Source organism: Falco cherrug, chromosome 6, assembly GCF_023634085.1.
Source record: "Falco cherrug isolate bFalChe1 chromosome 6, bFalChe1.pri, whole genome shotgun sequence".
NCBI classification, from domain to species: domain Eukaryota; kingdom Metazoa; phylum Chordata; class Aves; order Falconiformes; family Falconidae; genus Falco; species Falco cherrug.
In genome coordinates this window covers 19,547,362-19,562,328 of record NC_073702.1, presented here as the reverse complement: position 1 = coordinate 19,562,328, position 14,967 = coordinate 19,547,362, and the positions used below count along the sequence as shown (strand labels likewise).

The 14,967-nt window shown below is 34.7% G+C and overlaps 1 protein-coding gene across 1 annotated transcript in view; it reads left to right on the top strand.

The window, feature by feature from the left end:
• The window catches only part of MCPH1 (microcephalin 1), a 135,585-nt gene that overhangs the window by 16,461 nt on the left and 104,157 nt on the right, over nucleotides 1-14,967 (top strand). Inside the window, 3 exon segments of the mRNA XM_055713904.1 lie at nucleotides 597-1,582; nucleotides 1,585-1,618; nucleotides 9,267-9,373. Coding sequence (XP_055569879.1) covers nucleotides 597-1,582; nucleotides 1,585-1,618; nucleotides 9,267-9,373 — 1,127 coding nt within the window.

Sequence of the window (14,967 nt, the reverse complement as noted above, 5' to 3'; positions counted from 1 at the left end):
TGTTTCAGAGCGATTTATTGGGAAGAGTTAAGAATAAATTCTGTGTATCACCTCCCCCAAAATAATTTCATAAGAATAGCTACAAGAAATGACATATTTTTCCACATTCTAACTATTTTTAATACATTGTGTAATGTATGTGGTATGATACTGTGATGTTGTATTTAATTTCATCTTAACTGCAGAAACTACAAGGTGGTGATAATGCTGTGGTAGTAAAAATTTTCACTGCATTTCCAGTATTACTACAGCTTGCTTTACCAGTGTAAAATCTTGCTGATTTTCTCCACAAGTGCAAGAGTGAGAGGGAGTTTCTCTGCTGTTTTGTTTCCAGAAAGCAGAACAGGACTTACGGGTACTTACTACCATGTAAGAAGACATGATAGCTAAAGCTTTTGTAGCTTCTTGTCAACACAGAATGTGCTTTGTTTCTAATCTGTTTTCAGTTTAGTTTTTGATGACTTGCCATGTAATATCCAGAGAAGTGGCTAAATCCTTGTTTTCTTCTTTCAGTAATTTCATTCATATTTTTCTAAGAAATTGGTACTGTCTGTTCTGTTAAATACATTAATATTGCCACTCTTTCTATTTTGCAGGAGAGCAAATGGAAGACTGCTTGAACACAAGTTATGATTTTCTTCGGGTAACTGATAAATTAGAGAGACTGCAAGCAGAAGTAGTAAAACACGCCTGTGATACGTGGACTAATATTCATGTATCCATGAGTACATCAGTAAATTCTCCCTCATGTAGCTATGAGCAGAAGAGCTTAACACCAAAAATACGTAGCAGAAGATGCTTAAGAAAGAAAGAGATGTTGCAGCACACTTTGATTGATAAATTGTCTTTAGAAAAGAAAGATCTACAAAACTTTCCAAAGAAAAATCAGAAGGATGAAAATAGCATGACTACTTCAGTTGCAAATGGAAGTTCTCTTCTCCAAATCAAAGGCTTGGGTCATGTTACTTCTTCCAAAAAAAAAGTCAAGTTAAATACTCTTCCTGCTTTGATTGATGATCTCTCTAATTCATCTATGAATAGTGAAGACTTAAATACATGTTCATTGGATAGAAGCTTCCCTGTTCACAGAAATGATTGTATTCTTAAAAACAGGAGGAGGAAGAAACTACAAGCACTACCTAGTCTGAAACTGGCTACCTCAGAACTGTGTTCATCAGGGTCTAAAGAGTTCTTGCAAGCAGTTACTACATATAGCAAGTCTTATTTCACTGAAGAGGCTTCTTATGAAGACTTCTTTTCATCAAATTACTTGAATGAAAATAAAGTACAGGTACGAGTACCAAAGGAATCACAGAATTCTCCTGAGTTTTGTTGCAAAGACTCTCTTACATGCATGGACTCACTTTATTTGAATTTCTGTATGCCACATGCTACTTCCAAAAAAAGGAGGAAAAAGTCTATTTCAGCAAGTGATGTTTCAGTAAAGAAAAACTTCACACCAGCTGAACATCCTGGAAGTGTACCATTAAATTATGTGTCAGATGGTGAACATGCTGACACTGCAGAAGCTCTAGATTCTGATGATGTAAATAAGCTGCCTCAGCATGCTCATGGAAAACCTACAGAAAAAATGTGAATTATTGTACTCATACTACCGGTAAGTTGCTACACAGAGCTGGAAAATGAAAAGATGTCATACTGTATTGGATATACATACTCACGCAACTAAATTGCAAAATGAACTGCAAAAATGAAAAGTATTTCAGAATTACACTAAAAGAAAATGCTGCAGTACTGACTTGATTTCTGAGTAAAATTAATCATAGAATAATAGAATCATTTAATTTTTTACCTTTGAGATCATCAAGGCCAACCATTAACCTGGGACTGCCAAGTACATCACTAGGCCATGTCCCTAAGCACCAGATCTACTCATTTTTTAAACACCTTCAGGGATGGTGATTCCACCACATCCCTGAGCAGCCTGTTCCAACATGTGACCACACTGTCAGTGAAGAAATTTTCCTAATACCTAATCTAAACTTCCCCTGCCATAACTTAAGGCTATTTCCTTTTGTCTCGTTTCTAATTATCTGGGAAGAGAGACCTACCCCCACCTGCCTACAGCCTCCTTTCAGGTAGTTGTAGAGAGCAATAAGATGCCCCTCTGAGTCTCCTTTTCTCCAGACTAAACAACCCCAGTTTCCTCAGCTGCTTCTCATAAGGCTTGCTCTCCAGACCCTTCAACGGCTTAATTGCCCTTCTCTGGACACTCTGCAGCACCTCTGGTAGGGAGTTGCCCAAAATGAACAAAGTATTTGAGGTGCAGCCTCACCACTGCTGAGTATAAGGGGACAATCACTTACCTTGTCCTGCTGGCCACACTGTTTTGGAAACAAGCCAATATGCACTTGGCCTTCTTGGCCACCTGGGCACGCTGCTGGCTCATGTTCAGCTGCTGTCAACCAGCACCCCCAGGCCCTTTCCCACCAGGCAGCTTCCCAGCCACTCTTCCCCAAGCCTGTAGCGTTGCATGGGCTTGTTGTGACCCAAGGGCAGGACCCGGCACTTCTTGTTGGACCTCATACAATTGGCCTCAGACCATTGACCCAGCGTGTCTGGATCCTTCTGTAAAGCCTTCGTCTCCTCAAGCAGGTTAACAGTCCTGCCCAACTTGGTGTCATCTGCAAACTCACTGAGGGAACACTCAATCCCCTCATCCAGATCGTTGATAAAGATATTAACCGGAACTGGCCCTGATACTGAGCCCTGAGGAACATCACTTGTGACTGGCTGTCAGCTGGATGTGACTCCATTTACAACCACTCTTTGGGCTTGGCTGTACAGCCAGCTTGTAACCCAGTGTAGAGTACACCCATCCAAGCTAAAAGCTGCCAGTTTCTCCTAGAGAATGCTGTGGAAGACAGTGTCAAAGGCTTCATCAAAGTCCAAGTAGATGACATCCAGAGCCTTTTCCTCATCCACTTATCAGGTCATCTTGCCATAGGAAGAGATCAGGTTAGTCAACCAGGACCTGCCTTTCATAAAGCCATGCTGGCTTGGCCTGATCCCCCAGCTGTCCTGTATGTGCCACGTGATGGTGCTCAGGTTAATCTGTTCCATAACCTTCCCTGGTACTGAGGTCAGACACAGGCCTGTAGCTTTCCAGATCCTCCTTCCTGCCCTTCTTGTAGATGGGCATCAAGTGCTTAGGATCCAAAATAATACCCATTTGTTTTCCCCATACGTTACAAACACGAAGTCACCAAGAGATACGGAAAGTGCTCATAAAATGCAACAAAAGTAACGTGAGCCTGCTTTTTCCCTAGTGCTTGGTATTCGTAAACTTTCTGCTGCTATTCAAAATCTGTTAAGAAACCAGGCTTTTTCTGTTTTAAATATTATGGTGCTATTGTAAATTGTTTTATCAGTAACTCATCATCACAGGGTCACTTGTTCAAATACTTTTATTTCACAAGTTAAAATTGCTACTTTAGATTAATTGCAGTTAAGGGCATAAAATCTCTAGTGAAAAAAAATTCAATTAGCAATTTCCAACTTGTGCTATGATGAAGATTGAGTAAGACATTTCACAGCACATGCAAGAGTTGCAATGTAATCATCTTTTTCAATCATTTCTTTTTTGTATGGTACTGATCTTATTTTTTACTAATAATTTTCAGAGTATATTTTGTATTTGAATGTTGGGTTAGCCCAAGTTATTTTGAGGTAAATGCAATAACATATATTATGTACATGTATATTACATTTGCTACAATATAAAATCTCAGGAACTTCCCTGAACAGTTCTCCTAACTTGCATTGCCGTAGTCATTTTCAGATGTTGATATTTTGAGCTCAGTTTGTCAAGCTTTACATAGGATGAAATATTTGTAATTATAATTGTATATTTTAGTCACTTGTTTTCCCTAGAAAATTCTGTAGTAGTCCATCAATGAATTATACAAAATTAATTATTAATTTAAAGGGCTCAACAGACTTAGTATCGTGCTTATGAAATCGTCCAGTGGAAAGAACAGTGACTATGCCTGTATCTGTGGGTAGTCTTGCTGAACTGTGTGCTGTTATCTTGGGTTCACTACATCTGTATTTTAATACCTGGAGTGCCATTAGGATAGCACAATTAAGGAAAAAAAAAGTTGATGCAGGTGAACGTGCTCCAAGTATAAATGTATACCCATAGATGTGTGAACCCTCTCTATGTTTTTTTGCCGTGTTGCAGGGCACCAAAAGATGGTCCTTAAATTATGTGGGTTTTAATGTCAAAGAACAGTATGCTTTTCACTAAATAATAACAAAAACAAATGGGGAAGGAGGAAATGCTTACTACTTTTAAACTTAGGTATGCCAGTTAATTTTAGGGTTAATTCTAACTTAAATTCTAGTGATTAAATTATGATCAGTGTTCTAGCATGTTACGCTTTTATTTTCTTGCTGGAAAACTTAACCAATTTTGAAGCAGGGGAAAAAGGAACAGTATTCAGCAAACAAGTTCTGATGTTTATACTTTTTTACCCTTTTTGTTAGGAACTTCTGTAAGTTTTAGTTTTTGTTTCCAGTGATTTTAATAGTATTTGCAGTTTATCAGTGATGGCCATTTCCCCCCCAAGTTAATGTATTCAGCTTTGTTCATCTATCATATAGTCAAGTAGAACCTCAAGTCTGACAGCTCAAATAAGCTGACTTAGAAATGGAAGGAATCAATAATGAAAGATGCGGTATATTTTCCCTAATGCAAGTTCTGTGGAAGAAAATGAAAATGGAGTTTTAAACTTACTACTGTGACACTGTGTGATGTAATGATTTATTTTTATTAGGTACAGGTTTAACATGTCCTTTTTTTTTTTTTTTTTTTTTGCTTGATTGTAAGTTATTTCTTATCCCTGTTAATTATTAAATAAATATGAATGGCTTTGTTTTTCTGTGTGGTGTACATGATTTGAAACCTGGTAAATACAATATATTATTTTTTAAAAGCTAAACAATTTTTTTCACTCATTATATATATAGTTAGGAGTAATAATATCCACATGAAATTTAATTCTAGCTGTATATTTTTTAATATCGAGCATTTTTCTTGCCCATTTTTTTTCCTTGTGATTTTTAGGTCAATGGTGCTCTTACCCAGTGTCTTTAATGACAAGTGTTAAGATTTGGTAAGATTTCTTTCCACAGACTACTTGGAACATTTGATTTTAAAGTGGAAGTGTAATATGCAGGCTAATCCAAAACTAACTTTTCAAGTTCTAATGCTTGTATTGTAGCAAATGTCAGGTTCATTTCTAGGGTATGATCAAGGCAGCCCAGTTGTTCTGCTGAACAGCAGTCATAAACATGGGTACTTATTTTTCATATTACTCCAAGTCAAAAATAGAGAACTGTCACAAGTAACACAGCTGAAATTAATTAGGTGTTACAGGAACATTAAAAGATGCTTTCCTATTCAAATTCACTTTTTTCTTTCTCAGCTTTGTTTCTGGAGATTAAGTAAGTTTTCTGTCCTTCTGATTAAACCAGCCATACCTGATAAATTTCATTGGTCTTGTAATCAGTAAGTGCTGTATAACTGAGTTTTGTGTGTCAGTGCCTAAATTTTTAGCAGTTACAAAGTGAGGAAAATGGTGGCTTTTATCTATCATGAATATAAATTTATGGAAATGCAGTAATACTGTCTTTTATGAAAGTTAATGATCCATGTTACTAGGAGAGTCTTAAGAGCTTTGTCATTCATGTTGTAAATTATTTTACTTTGAAATCTTGTCCATCTGCTTACCCTACCATCAGCCCTACTAAAAAAGTTGGCACTTGAACCATATGGTTTAGATAGCCGGTATTTGCTCAGATTTGATGAATACCTATGACTTTTCATCTGAAAGTTTCAATAAATAATACTGGGCAAGGAATGCAAGAGTAAGCTCTTCCAAGCTTTTATCATCCTAAAGTCATTTAGAAATTTCAACTCAGATTTAGCATTATTTCCAGTCTTAAAAATAAATTTAAAGCTTAGCTGAGTGAATTTTAGATATTTATGCTGAATGTGGGAGGCAAATATTATCTTAGTTGGCCAAAACCCCATGATAATGTAATTAATGTAGTCCAATATTAATACAAGGAATCTGAAATACAGTTATTTGGTGCAAAAACGATTAAGTTTAATTTAGATTAATGTCTCTTACCTAGGTGCTAGGTGCTTAATGCTGCTAAAATAGATCATAGAATTATTTAGGTTGGAAAAGACCTTTGAGATCATCAAGTCTAACCATTAAATAAATACTTTTTATGTCTTCAAAAGCACACGTGAAAACTTCCTTTGATGTGCTACCCCCACCCCTTCAGTTTTCAAAAAAGACAAGCTCACTAAAAATAATGTATGATGCCCTGTATTGATATTTTATATTGTCCTTTTAAAAAACAATTGAGGAATGAAAGAGACCTATTTTTTCCTTGATTCCTTGTTTATGTATTCAAAAAGTTTAATTGTAACTAATTATTAAAACAAAAAAAGGAGAAGTATTTCTGAATAGAAGAAAAGGTTAAGGATAATTTTGATGTAATCAAATTTATGAAGCCTGATGACACTTGTCCTGGAGTGCATAACAAACTAGGTAAAATTGTTCTAAGCCATTAATAGGTCCTTTGAGAACCTGGTGGGCACATAAGCTTTCAGAAGACTTGAAAAAACTGTTGTCAATAGCAAAAACTTAGTATTTGCCCATGGTAAAATAATAACTACAATAATAACACAAGTTATTAAATATTCAGTGCATATGCACCTAAAGGATTACTAATGATGAGAAATTCAGACTGACTTCATAGCTGGGATAAATAACTCTGTGGGTAAGTACAAAATAGTAGATACAGTACAGCTTAATTTCAGTGACACTTCATTATAGTACTACAGATAAAATCTTTATTAGATAGACATGACTGATTTGTTCAATCAAAACTAGCTCATTGTGCCTAATCATTACTTTGTTTTTAACTCAAAGGAAAAATCAAATGGGATTTTGAAGATAATACTCTGTTTCAAAACTACTTACTGGTGATTAATGATCATGAATGAGTAGAAGCTTAAATTCCAAATTAAGATCACTCTAATTTGTTCTAGTACTTCAGAGGGCTATCAGAGTTGTTGATTTTTATACCAGTCATTGAGCAATGTTTTAGAAGAGAATTTAGGGGATCTAATGGACCACAGTGACATGAGTTATTTGCGTATTTGAACTAAATTTAGGGGTGGAATTGCTTCAGAAAATTCTGTTGACTTATCTGAAATAGCCTAGAAAAAACTACTAAAGATGAAAACTTTTTACTTGTGACTGAGCAACTGCTATAAAAAGAAGCAGTTGGGAAAAACAGACAATAGGCAGTGAAGCTTGAGACCTACAGGATGGAAAAGCTGGAAAGTGCTTGAGAAGTCCTGATAGAGAAGCAGCAGGAACTGGATTGCAAAGAGTAGTCCTTATTTATGTAATACATAAGATCCCCAAGCTGATAGAGATGATGGACATCGTCCCCTGCTTCTGCTTTCCTATAAATATGAAGAACCAATGGGGGTGAACCCAAACTTGAAAGAAGTCCAAGAATACAGGTCTTGAGACTAATTCCAAGTGGAACAAGAGCTGTGGAGCTTGACCACTCAAGCCAAGACTGGCAAAAGGAGTATTACACCACTTCTCACTGCCCTCCACAAGCCACCCCTCCAAAAAAACCTAAAACAGTGGATCATCCTTTTATAGTGACTGAAACAACTTACTGGAAATTAACACAGACATACCTTGCTTTACCCTCATCTGCTTGGGTTAAAGCAATAGAGTAGATGATCTCCTGACATCTTTTGCAGTCCTCTGGTGGTTGGGTTTTTTTGAGATTGAAAATACATGTTTAAAAATCCTGTTTTCTATGTGAAGGGAGTTAAATTTAATAGCTTTATCGTGTGGCAAGATCTTTCCTCCTACTTGCTATCAGTCTTGCTCAGCGATTGAAGATGAGGGGCCTCAGTTACTTAACATAAGTAACTAGTTCTCCCTTTGTTAAATGACACTTTGTATTTAAATATTGAGTTTATATTAACAATTATACCTGAAAGCTGAGTCTTCTTGTATTACACAAAAATTACTGTAATACTGTGTAAATTCACATGAAACTTGAAACTTTAGCGTGAAGTGATCAAGTTTAAGGGTTATAATTTTAAAGTAAGTAATCAGTAATGGTAAATGGTTGTCACTTTTTTGTGTTGTAATTTGAGTTGTTCTGTCACCTCAGAGATTAATAGTCTAAGTAACTGATGGAGGAAGAAAAAATGCTTCTTAGTTATATGTGTAGTTGGATTAGTAAATACGGATAGTACCCTATAAGTATTTTCCAAAAGTAATCAGAAAAAGCTTATTTGGGAGGAGCTGAATTTAGGCCACTTCAATTACTAATCATTAAACTTTCTTTAACTGGTCTCATGTATTTCTTTAAAATGCAGAATTAATGAATGTCCTAAAGTAGACTTCATTGAATTAAATGTGGGGGGAAATGATCTAAATCTTCAGTATGAAAACTTCATTGATAAAAAGATAGATCAAAGCTTTTCATCTTATGAAAGCAAGCTAATTCCTCAAATTATTCAAAAGTTTATTATTCAGTGCTTAGAAAAATCATCCTGACCGTGTTGAAGAATAAAATACATGTTAATTCACAAAATACACGATGAAAAATCCTGCTTTTTGGCAGGCCACATTAAGAGTACATTCTGACGGATGGTGCTTTCTTATAAATAATAGGACTGATATTCCTGCATGCATATGCAATTCCTGGCTTCTAACAGCTTGCTAGATTTGCTTGCAAAGTGTTTGAAGACATTTCAGACCTTCAGGTCATTTCAGATAAAACACAGTGTGTACTAAGAGTATCGACATTTCATTAAGAAAGGAAAAATCTAGCCAGCACTGCTTGAAACTCTCAAATATCTCTGTATTCAGAGAAACTGCAAATTTTGTAACAAATAGAAAGCAATGTAGCTGATTCTCTTCTTGTAGTTAATATATGGTTTTCAAAATGTTGGGAGTTTTACAACTAGGTCATTTACAAGATCAGATGCTGAACAATGAAGTCAGATGCTTGAGCGTCATTCTTTATTTCATAACTGAAATACAATGGAAAAACAACTGGTACAAATGTTTATCTTTGGTATCTTAATACATACACACAATGTACTGCGTGCTATAATAAAACAATAGCAGTTTCACTTCACAAGATTGAATTTTTCATTTCAAGTTTCTAAATTTGGTTTCTAGGTGATGAAGTTTCAGAGTGTCATGTTACTGATGTCTCTTGCAAAGTTTTTAATGAACAAAAGAATAAGCACAATGGGGGGTTAAGAAAAACTAGAAGACTCCAAAAGGTCAGGTTAACTGGACATACTGTTTTTTAATCTCTTTTTCTTGGAGAATCACAAAATGCCTTTGTATGTACCAAAAAGAAATGTATTCTCTTGCACTATCAATTTAAAAACTTTCCTGAATCTCACTTTCCTTGAAATGTCGTGCAAATGATGTTCAAAAACAACACGAATAACCATGGAACTCAGCTTTCTGATAACCTGTGGTGGCAGAATCTGAGCCAAGTTGACATCATAAAGGAGGTTGGCAAGCCAGCTCAAGTTGAAAAGCTGCTGAAGTAAGCTGAAAAGATGCCTATCCTTTTTGGAGGTGTTACTAAAAAGAGTAGGGGGGGTTGTTTGTTTTATAGTGGATCATCCCCAGTATATGTTTCTGGAGGATAAAGATTTATGCAGTATTTTCTTCTAGGTTCAGGTAAAGAAAAATTTCTAAAGTTGAGCTCAGTTTGGATGTAAGAAAAGAAGATTGGGTCAGCACTGAATCTTTATTCAACGTTTTTTCCTTGTAAAAGCTTTTTCTAAGTAAATCTAAAATTGATCAGGAAAATAAGTAGTACTTTTTATGAGTAACTAGCACTTCATACAATTTAAATGAGCACTGAATTGTTTTCAGAATGGGAGGTCCTAAAGCATTAAAAGATGTCTGAGTTAATTACATGAAATAAAATGGGTGTTTTACTGGTAGCTATTGGTGGAGTTTCAAAGAGATTGTTCACAGATTTTGATCTTGTTTTATGTAAGAGCTCTTAGCAGGTGCAATTACTAGGCTGTTTAACCTTTTAAATGTGCTGAAGATGAGATCATAATCTCCATGGACCAGTGATCTCTGGGTTAAAATTATTATTTGATGTCTTGCCTGTATCTTGCTGGATGTTACTTTTTTAAAGTACTTGTTTGCTTTCTGTTCATATATATATGTATATAATTTGTATAACTAATCAGTGTTATGTAGAATGTATAAATCAACTTCACTCTAGATCCATGTCCTATAGAAACATTATAAGATAGTTTACTTTTTAGGCTAAAGTATCTATCCAGAACAGTTTCATTTTCTGCCACAGAAATCTGACTAAAGCTGCTAAATATTTATCCACAAACAACAGTCCGTGGCTCTTCCTAAAGCCATCTGCTGAAATGGTGCTTGGAAATCTATCAGATTTGTTGGCACTGATTCCTTCTGTATGATTACACTGCAAGAACATTATACAGTAGTGAGAGTTATGATTCATTCCTCTTAAGAAAAGATTCTAACTTAACTATTATGTTATGTTTTATATATATATATACTGAAGAGGAAAAAAAAAACCAATATGAAGTTCTTTTTTATTGTTCCCCTTTTTCAGACCTGGCCTTGCAGTCTTTGATGCAAAGATGGTGTCTTTGAATGGTTCTGCTTGGTATCTGCTTGCTGAGCATGCTCTGTAGGGTGTTTAACAGTAGCAAAAGCTAAGCAGTAGCTGGGGATAATTCCTAGTCAGTGGTTAGAGATGGCTTCTTTCATCCATCCTTTTCAGCCAGGTGATACTACAGTTTGACTCAACTATCAGTACAATAGCAGCACGTGCCTGCTTTCATGTCATGAATGCTTTTTTTAATAATTGAAAATGTTTCCAGTTGCAGATTCACTGTGCAAATTCATATAGAGACAATGTTGTGGGGTTTTTTTGACTGAACAGTAAAAAGAACTTAACCAAATATTTTAGGTGGTTTAACCAGACATAATTAACAACCATACTGTTGCACTGAAAAGTATTACTCCATATTTTTGTCAAGCAATTGTCTGTTAATACATCATATAAGTTTATGAATATGTCTATTTAAGATTGATTTTCCATTGTTTGTATGCATACATACATGCAAAATTTATAAAGCCAATGTTGGAGATCCCTAGGAAATTCTTAGTGAAGCAATTTTAAGAGAATATTGTTTTGAACAAATTAGACTGTCTAAATTTTTGTAAAGAATTAAGTTGCAATGCTTCTCTAGTGCCAGTCACAATATGTTCTTGAAGCTTTGTAAATCAACCAAACTTTATACATATTTTTATTATTTTTTTTCTTTTTTCTAATGGCTGCAGCTTAAGCATTGTAACATTTTGCTGTTTGACAACATGAAAGTGAAGCTAAGTTATAAAATTTACATTTGTTTCCTCCGTCCAAAGCAAAAAGTGTATGAGAGGAAATGGCACAAATCATTTGTCAAAAATATTATTTTATTGAATCATACCATTATGAATAATATTCTAATGTTTACTTAAATCTTAAAGGAAAGTTTGTTAAAAATACAAGTACAAAAGAAATGTCATTTCCTAGGTATTTTAATGGACTAATGTTTCCAGAAACATGGCTATGTGAATCTCCAGACCTTTTATATCTCATTTAAAAATAATAATTAATTAAAAAAAAAGCACCTTTAAATTATAGTCACTGTAGAACATGCGTGGGTTTGTCCTGAATAGCTCCAATATGAGGCTTCAGATGGTATTGCTGGTGTTCTGGGAATCTGTTGTAAGTGTAAGCTGTTAATTTCATTACTTAGCAGGAAGTCTCTTAGTTTGGGAAGCGATGTAAATTGCAGTTAGTTTTCCTCATAGAAAAAGAGTTTGAAGTCTAATACCTCTCTAAAAAAGATTTTTATGTGTTCACTGAATATAATTCCTACACAATGCCCGAACTGAATCTTTTTAGAGTACTTCAGTTATAACTCATTCACTACAGTGAATATGTGTCAGTAAGCATTTCAGGTTCGTTATGTGATGGTAAATATTTAAAAAGCCATACAAAAATTTCTTCATGAAACATGACCAGGCATAAGTGTTAACATTATTTACTTCTGTGGTTTTTTCAATTTGTCATTTGTAGTTCCTTTAATATAAATCAAACTGTAGATCTGTACTTCTCTGCTGTGTTATTGTGTTACCGATTTGCTTTCTTCAAAACCTAATGCAGGTTGAGTTTTTTGTATTTTGTTTTAGCTGAATAAGAATGACTTTGTTCAGGAACTTTTATATCACAATTTTCGAGTACAAGTACTCGTATTATCTTTATCTTTATATAAGCATGCTTACCGTACTCTTAACAGGAAAGACTTCTAATCAAAGTTATCTAAAATGATACTGTCAACTAACAAAAGCCATGAAGACAGAGCACTTTATAATGGCAGCTGCAGGCACGTAGTGGGAAGATAAGTAAGATTTTTCAGGAATCTTTACTGGCTTCAGGAACAAGCTTTTTGATTGAAAACGCTACCACCACACCAGAAACCCCAGCAGTTTTTGTGTGTTGCACATATTTAAGTGTAGCGCATAAAGATAGATTTATAAAACCATCCTATAGGTTTGAACTTCTTGGTTTTGAGACATGACAACTCATAACTGAGGATAGTTCCAGATTCTTCTCATACAGAGTTGGTAAGGATAAGCACTGTGGATTAATGCCTATGAATGTCAGCAGGTGGCTTCCCTGGTCTAGAAATCTAAAGTTCATGATACTGGATTGCAGGGATAAAATAAAGCTTTCATGTATTATGATGCATTCTTCAATTATTTCATGGAATTCAATACATAATTCTTCGTTGCTTTGCATAAGGAGGATAAATTAAATAACTAAAAATCATGAAGCCAAAAATGTATTCAAACAACTTGATTACAGTGGTGTTAGTCTGTTGGTATGAGGGTTGATAGCTCATTCAATTGCTTAATGTCACAAAAATGTTTACATTTATCACAACACCTGTTCTGTGTCACAAGTGTAAACATTTTGTACTTTAGAGAAGGACTCATTGTGAGTAACCAGTTAACTGCCACTGTTATTCAAAGAACAAGTTTTTTCATATTTTTAGAGGCATATGAGAGGTGATACATTTTTTTAAAGGATCTAATAGTATCCCATCACTAAAAATGCAATTGGAATGAACTTTGCACTCAAAAAAAACTTAAAATACAGTCTTCTGACTAAATAGAAGAAACTGTTCAATGATGTGAAAAAAAAACAGTTAAGCATCATGAGGCATGATTAAAACCATATTTTCACAGGGAAGACAATATGGATGTAATTGAAATTTCTTCAGTTTTTGTTTTTAAACAAATTCATCTTGGCTTGTATTTCTGTAGCTTTTGGATTTGGATGAAGGTAAAGTTATCAACACTGAATTTAAGAGATTTTTGAGAGAACAGAAATTTTTTACAAAGAATCTAAGGTCATGCTGTGGAATGATTAGTGTGAAGCAGGTCATCATTAGATCCCGTTACCAAAATCCTTCTCTGAGAAGATTTTATTCATGACAAAACAAATTTTAACATCCTGAAAAATCTGTAACTATAAAACATGAAGCATCTTGCCAGATACTCAGGAAAGTAACTTTATGTCTATATTTGATATGTGCATTTGTAGAGTGTCTTAAACAGATTGTATCTGTTTAGGAGACAATATCTTTTTATGTTTTCCTTCCAATTTTGATTTTGCAGTTTCTATGAATAGGTACATATTTTAAACACTTACTTGAAATGTTACTGACTTCAAGCCAAAAAATAATATTAAACTAGTGTGAATTAGACAAGGTGGAAGCATGCAAGCTCATTGACAGTTAACACTGAAGAAACTGCAACTACCTACATGTTTATGGTCTGGGGAAAATACTTGGTGTAATTAGGGTGGTGGACAAATGGTCACTGAAAATTATTCAGATTGCTTCTGGGTGTACTAATGAGACGAGTGACTGAAGCTACAAATTCTTAAGAGTGCTTGCATGGTACCATTGAGAAACGTTTATGGTATTGACCAAATGTCTGGTGGTGTGATTTTATGCATATCTGATTTGTAAACAAGAAACATTGTAGGATCAAGATGTTTCATCATACATGAAGTAATCCTGAAAGTGTCTGACCAGCTCTAGCCAATGACAGCTGAATAGTTGATTACAGTTAAACTGTAGCGATCTAGCTGACTCAACATTAAGTTGAAGAAACAAGTTGTTGGGAAACAAGATTTTGAGCAGACTGCATTGTAGGACAAGTAACTTTGAAAGTGTCAGTGATAAAAGGATCTAATGTTACACATCACTGCAGAAAATTTGCTTCATTGGAGTTTCTGAAATATGCCACTGAATGGGACATTGAAACCTAACATGAAAGTTTATTTTTACTGGCAACACACAGTTTACGCTCTTGCTATATCCCAAATATAGCTGTGGTCATTTGTTCCAAGTGTCCAGGTTTTGTAATAATATTAGTATTTGAGAACAAAATGTTCTATCAATAAGTAGTATTAGTATTTGTTTCATATAAGTGGAATATGTAGATACTCATTTGCTAAAATACTACTTTTTCTTTTGGTAAAATTAAGTAATGAAAAAATCTAAGCACTACATATTGGCCTAATGGATTTTTAAAATATTGAGTAAGTGTGATGTATAGCAAAAGCCGAATGAGTATCAGCAAGGTTAGTATGAGATAGCAAAAATCACTGAAACATGTTCTCAGTCAATATTTAAAAAGCAGAGTCTCAAAATACTGCCTGTGACTTAGTACTTTCTGGTTGTGCTCAAGGTCTTCAGAGGATAGCACTGGAAAGGATGCCTGTGTATCACATGGTTTGAGA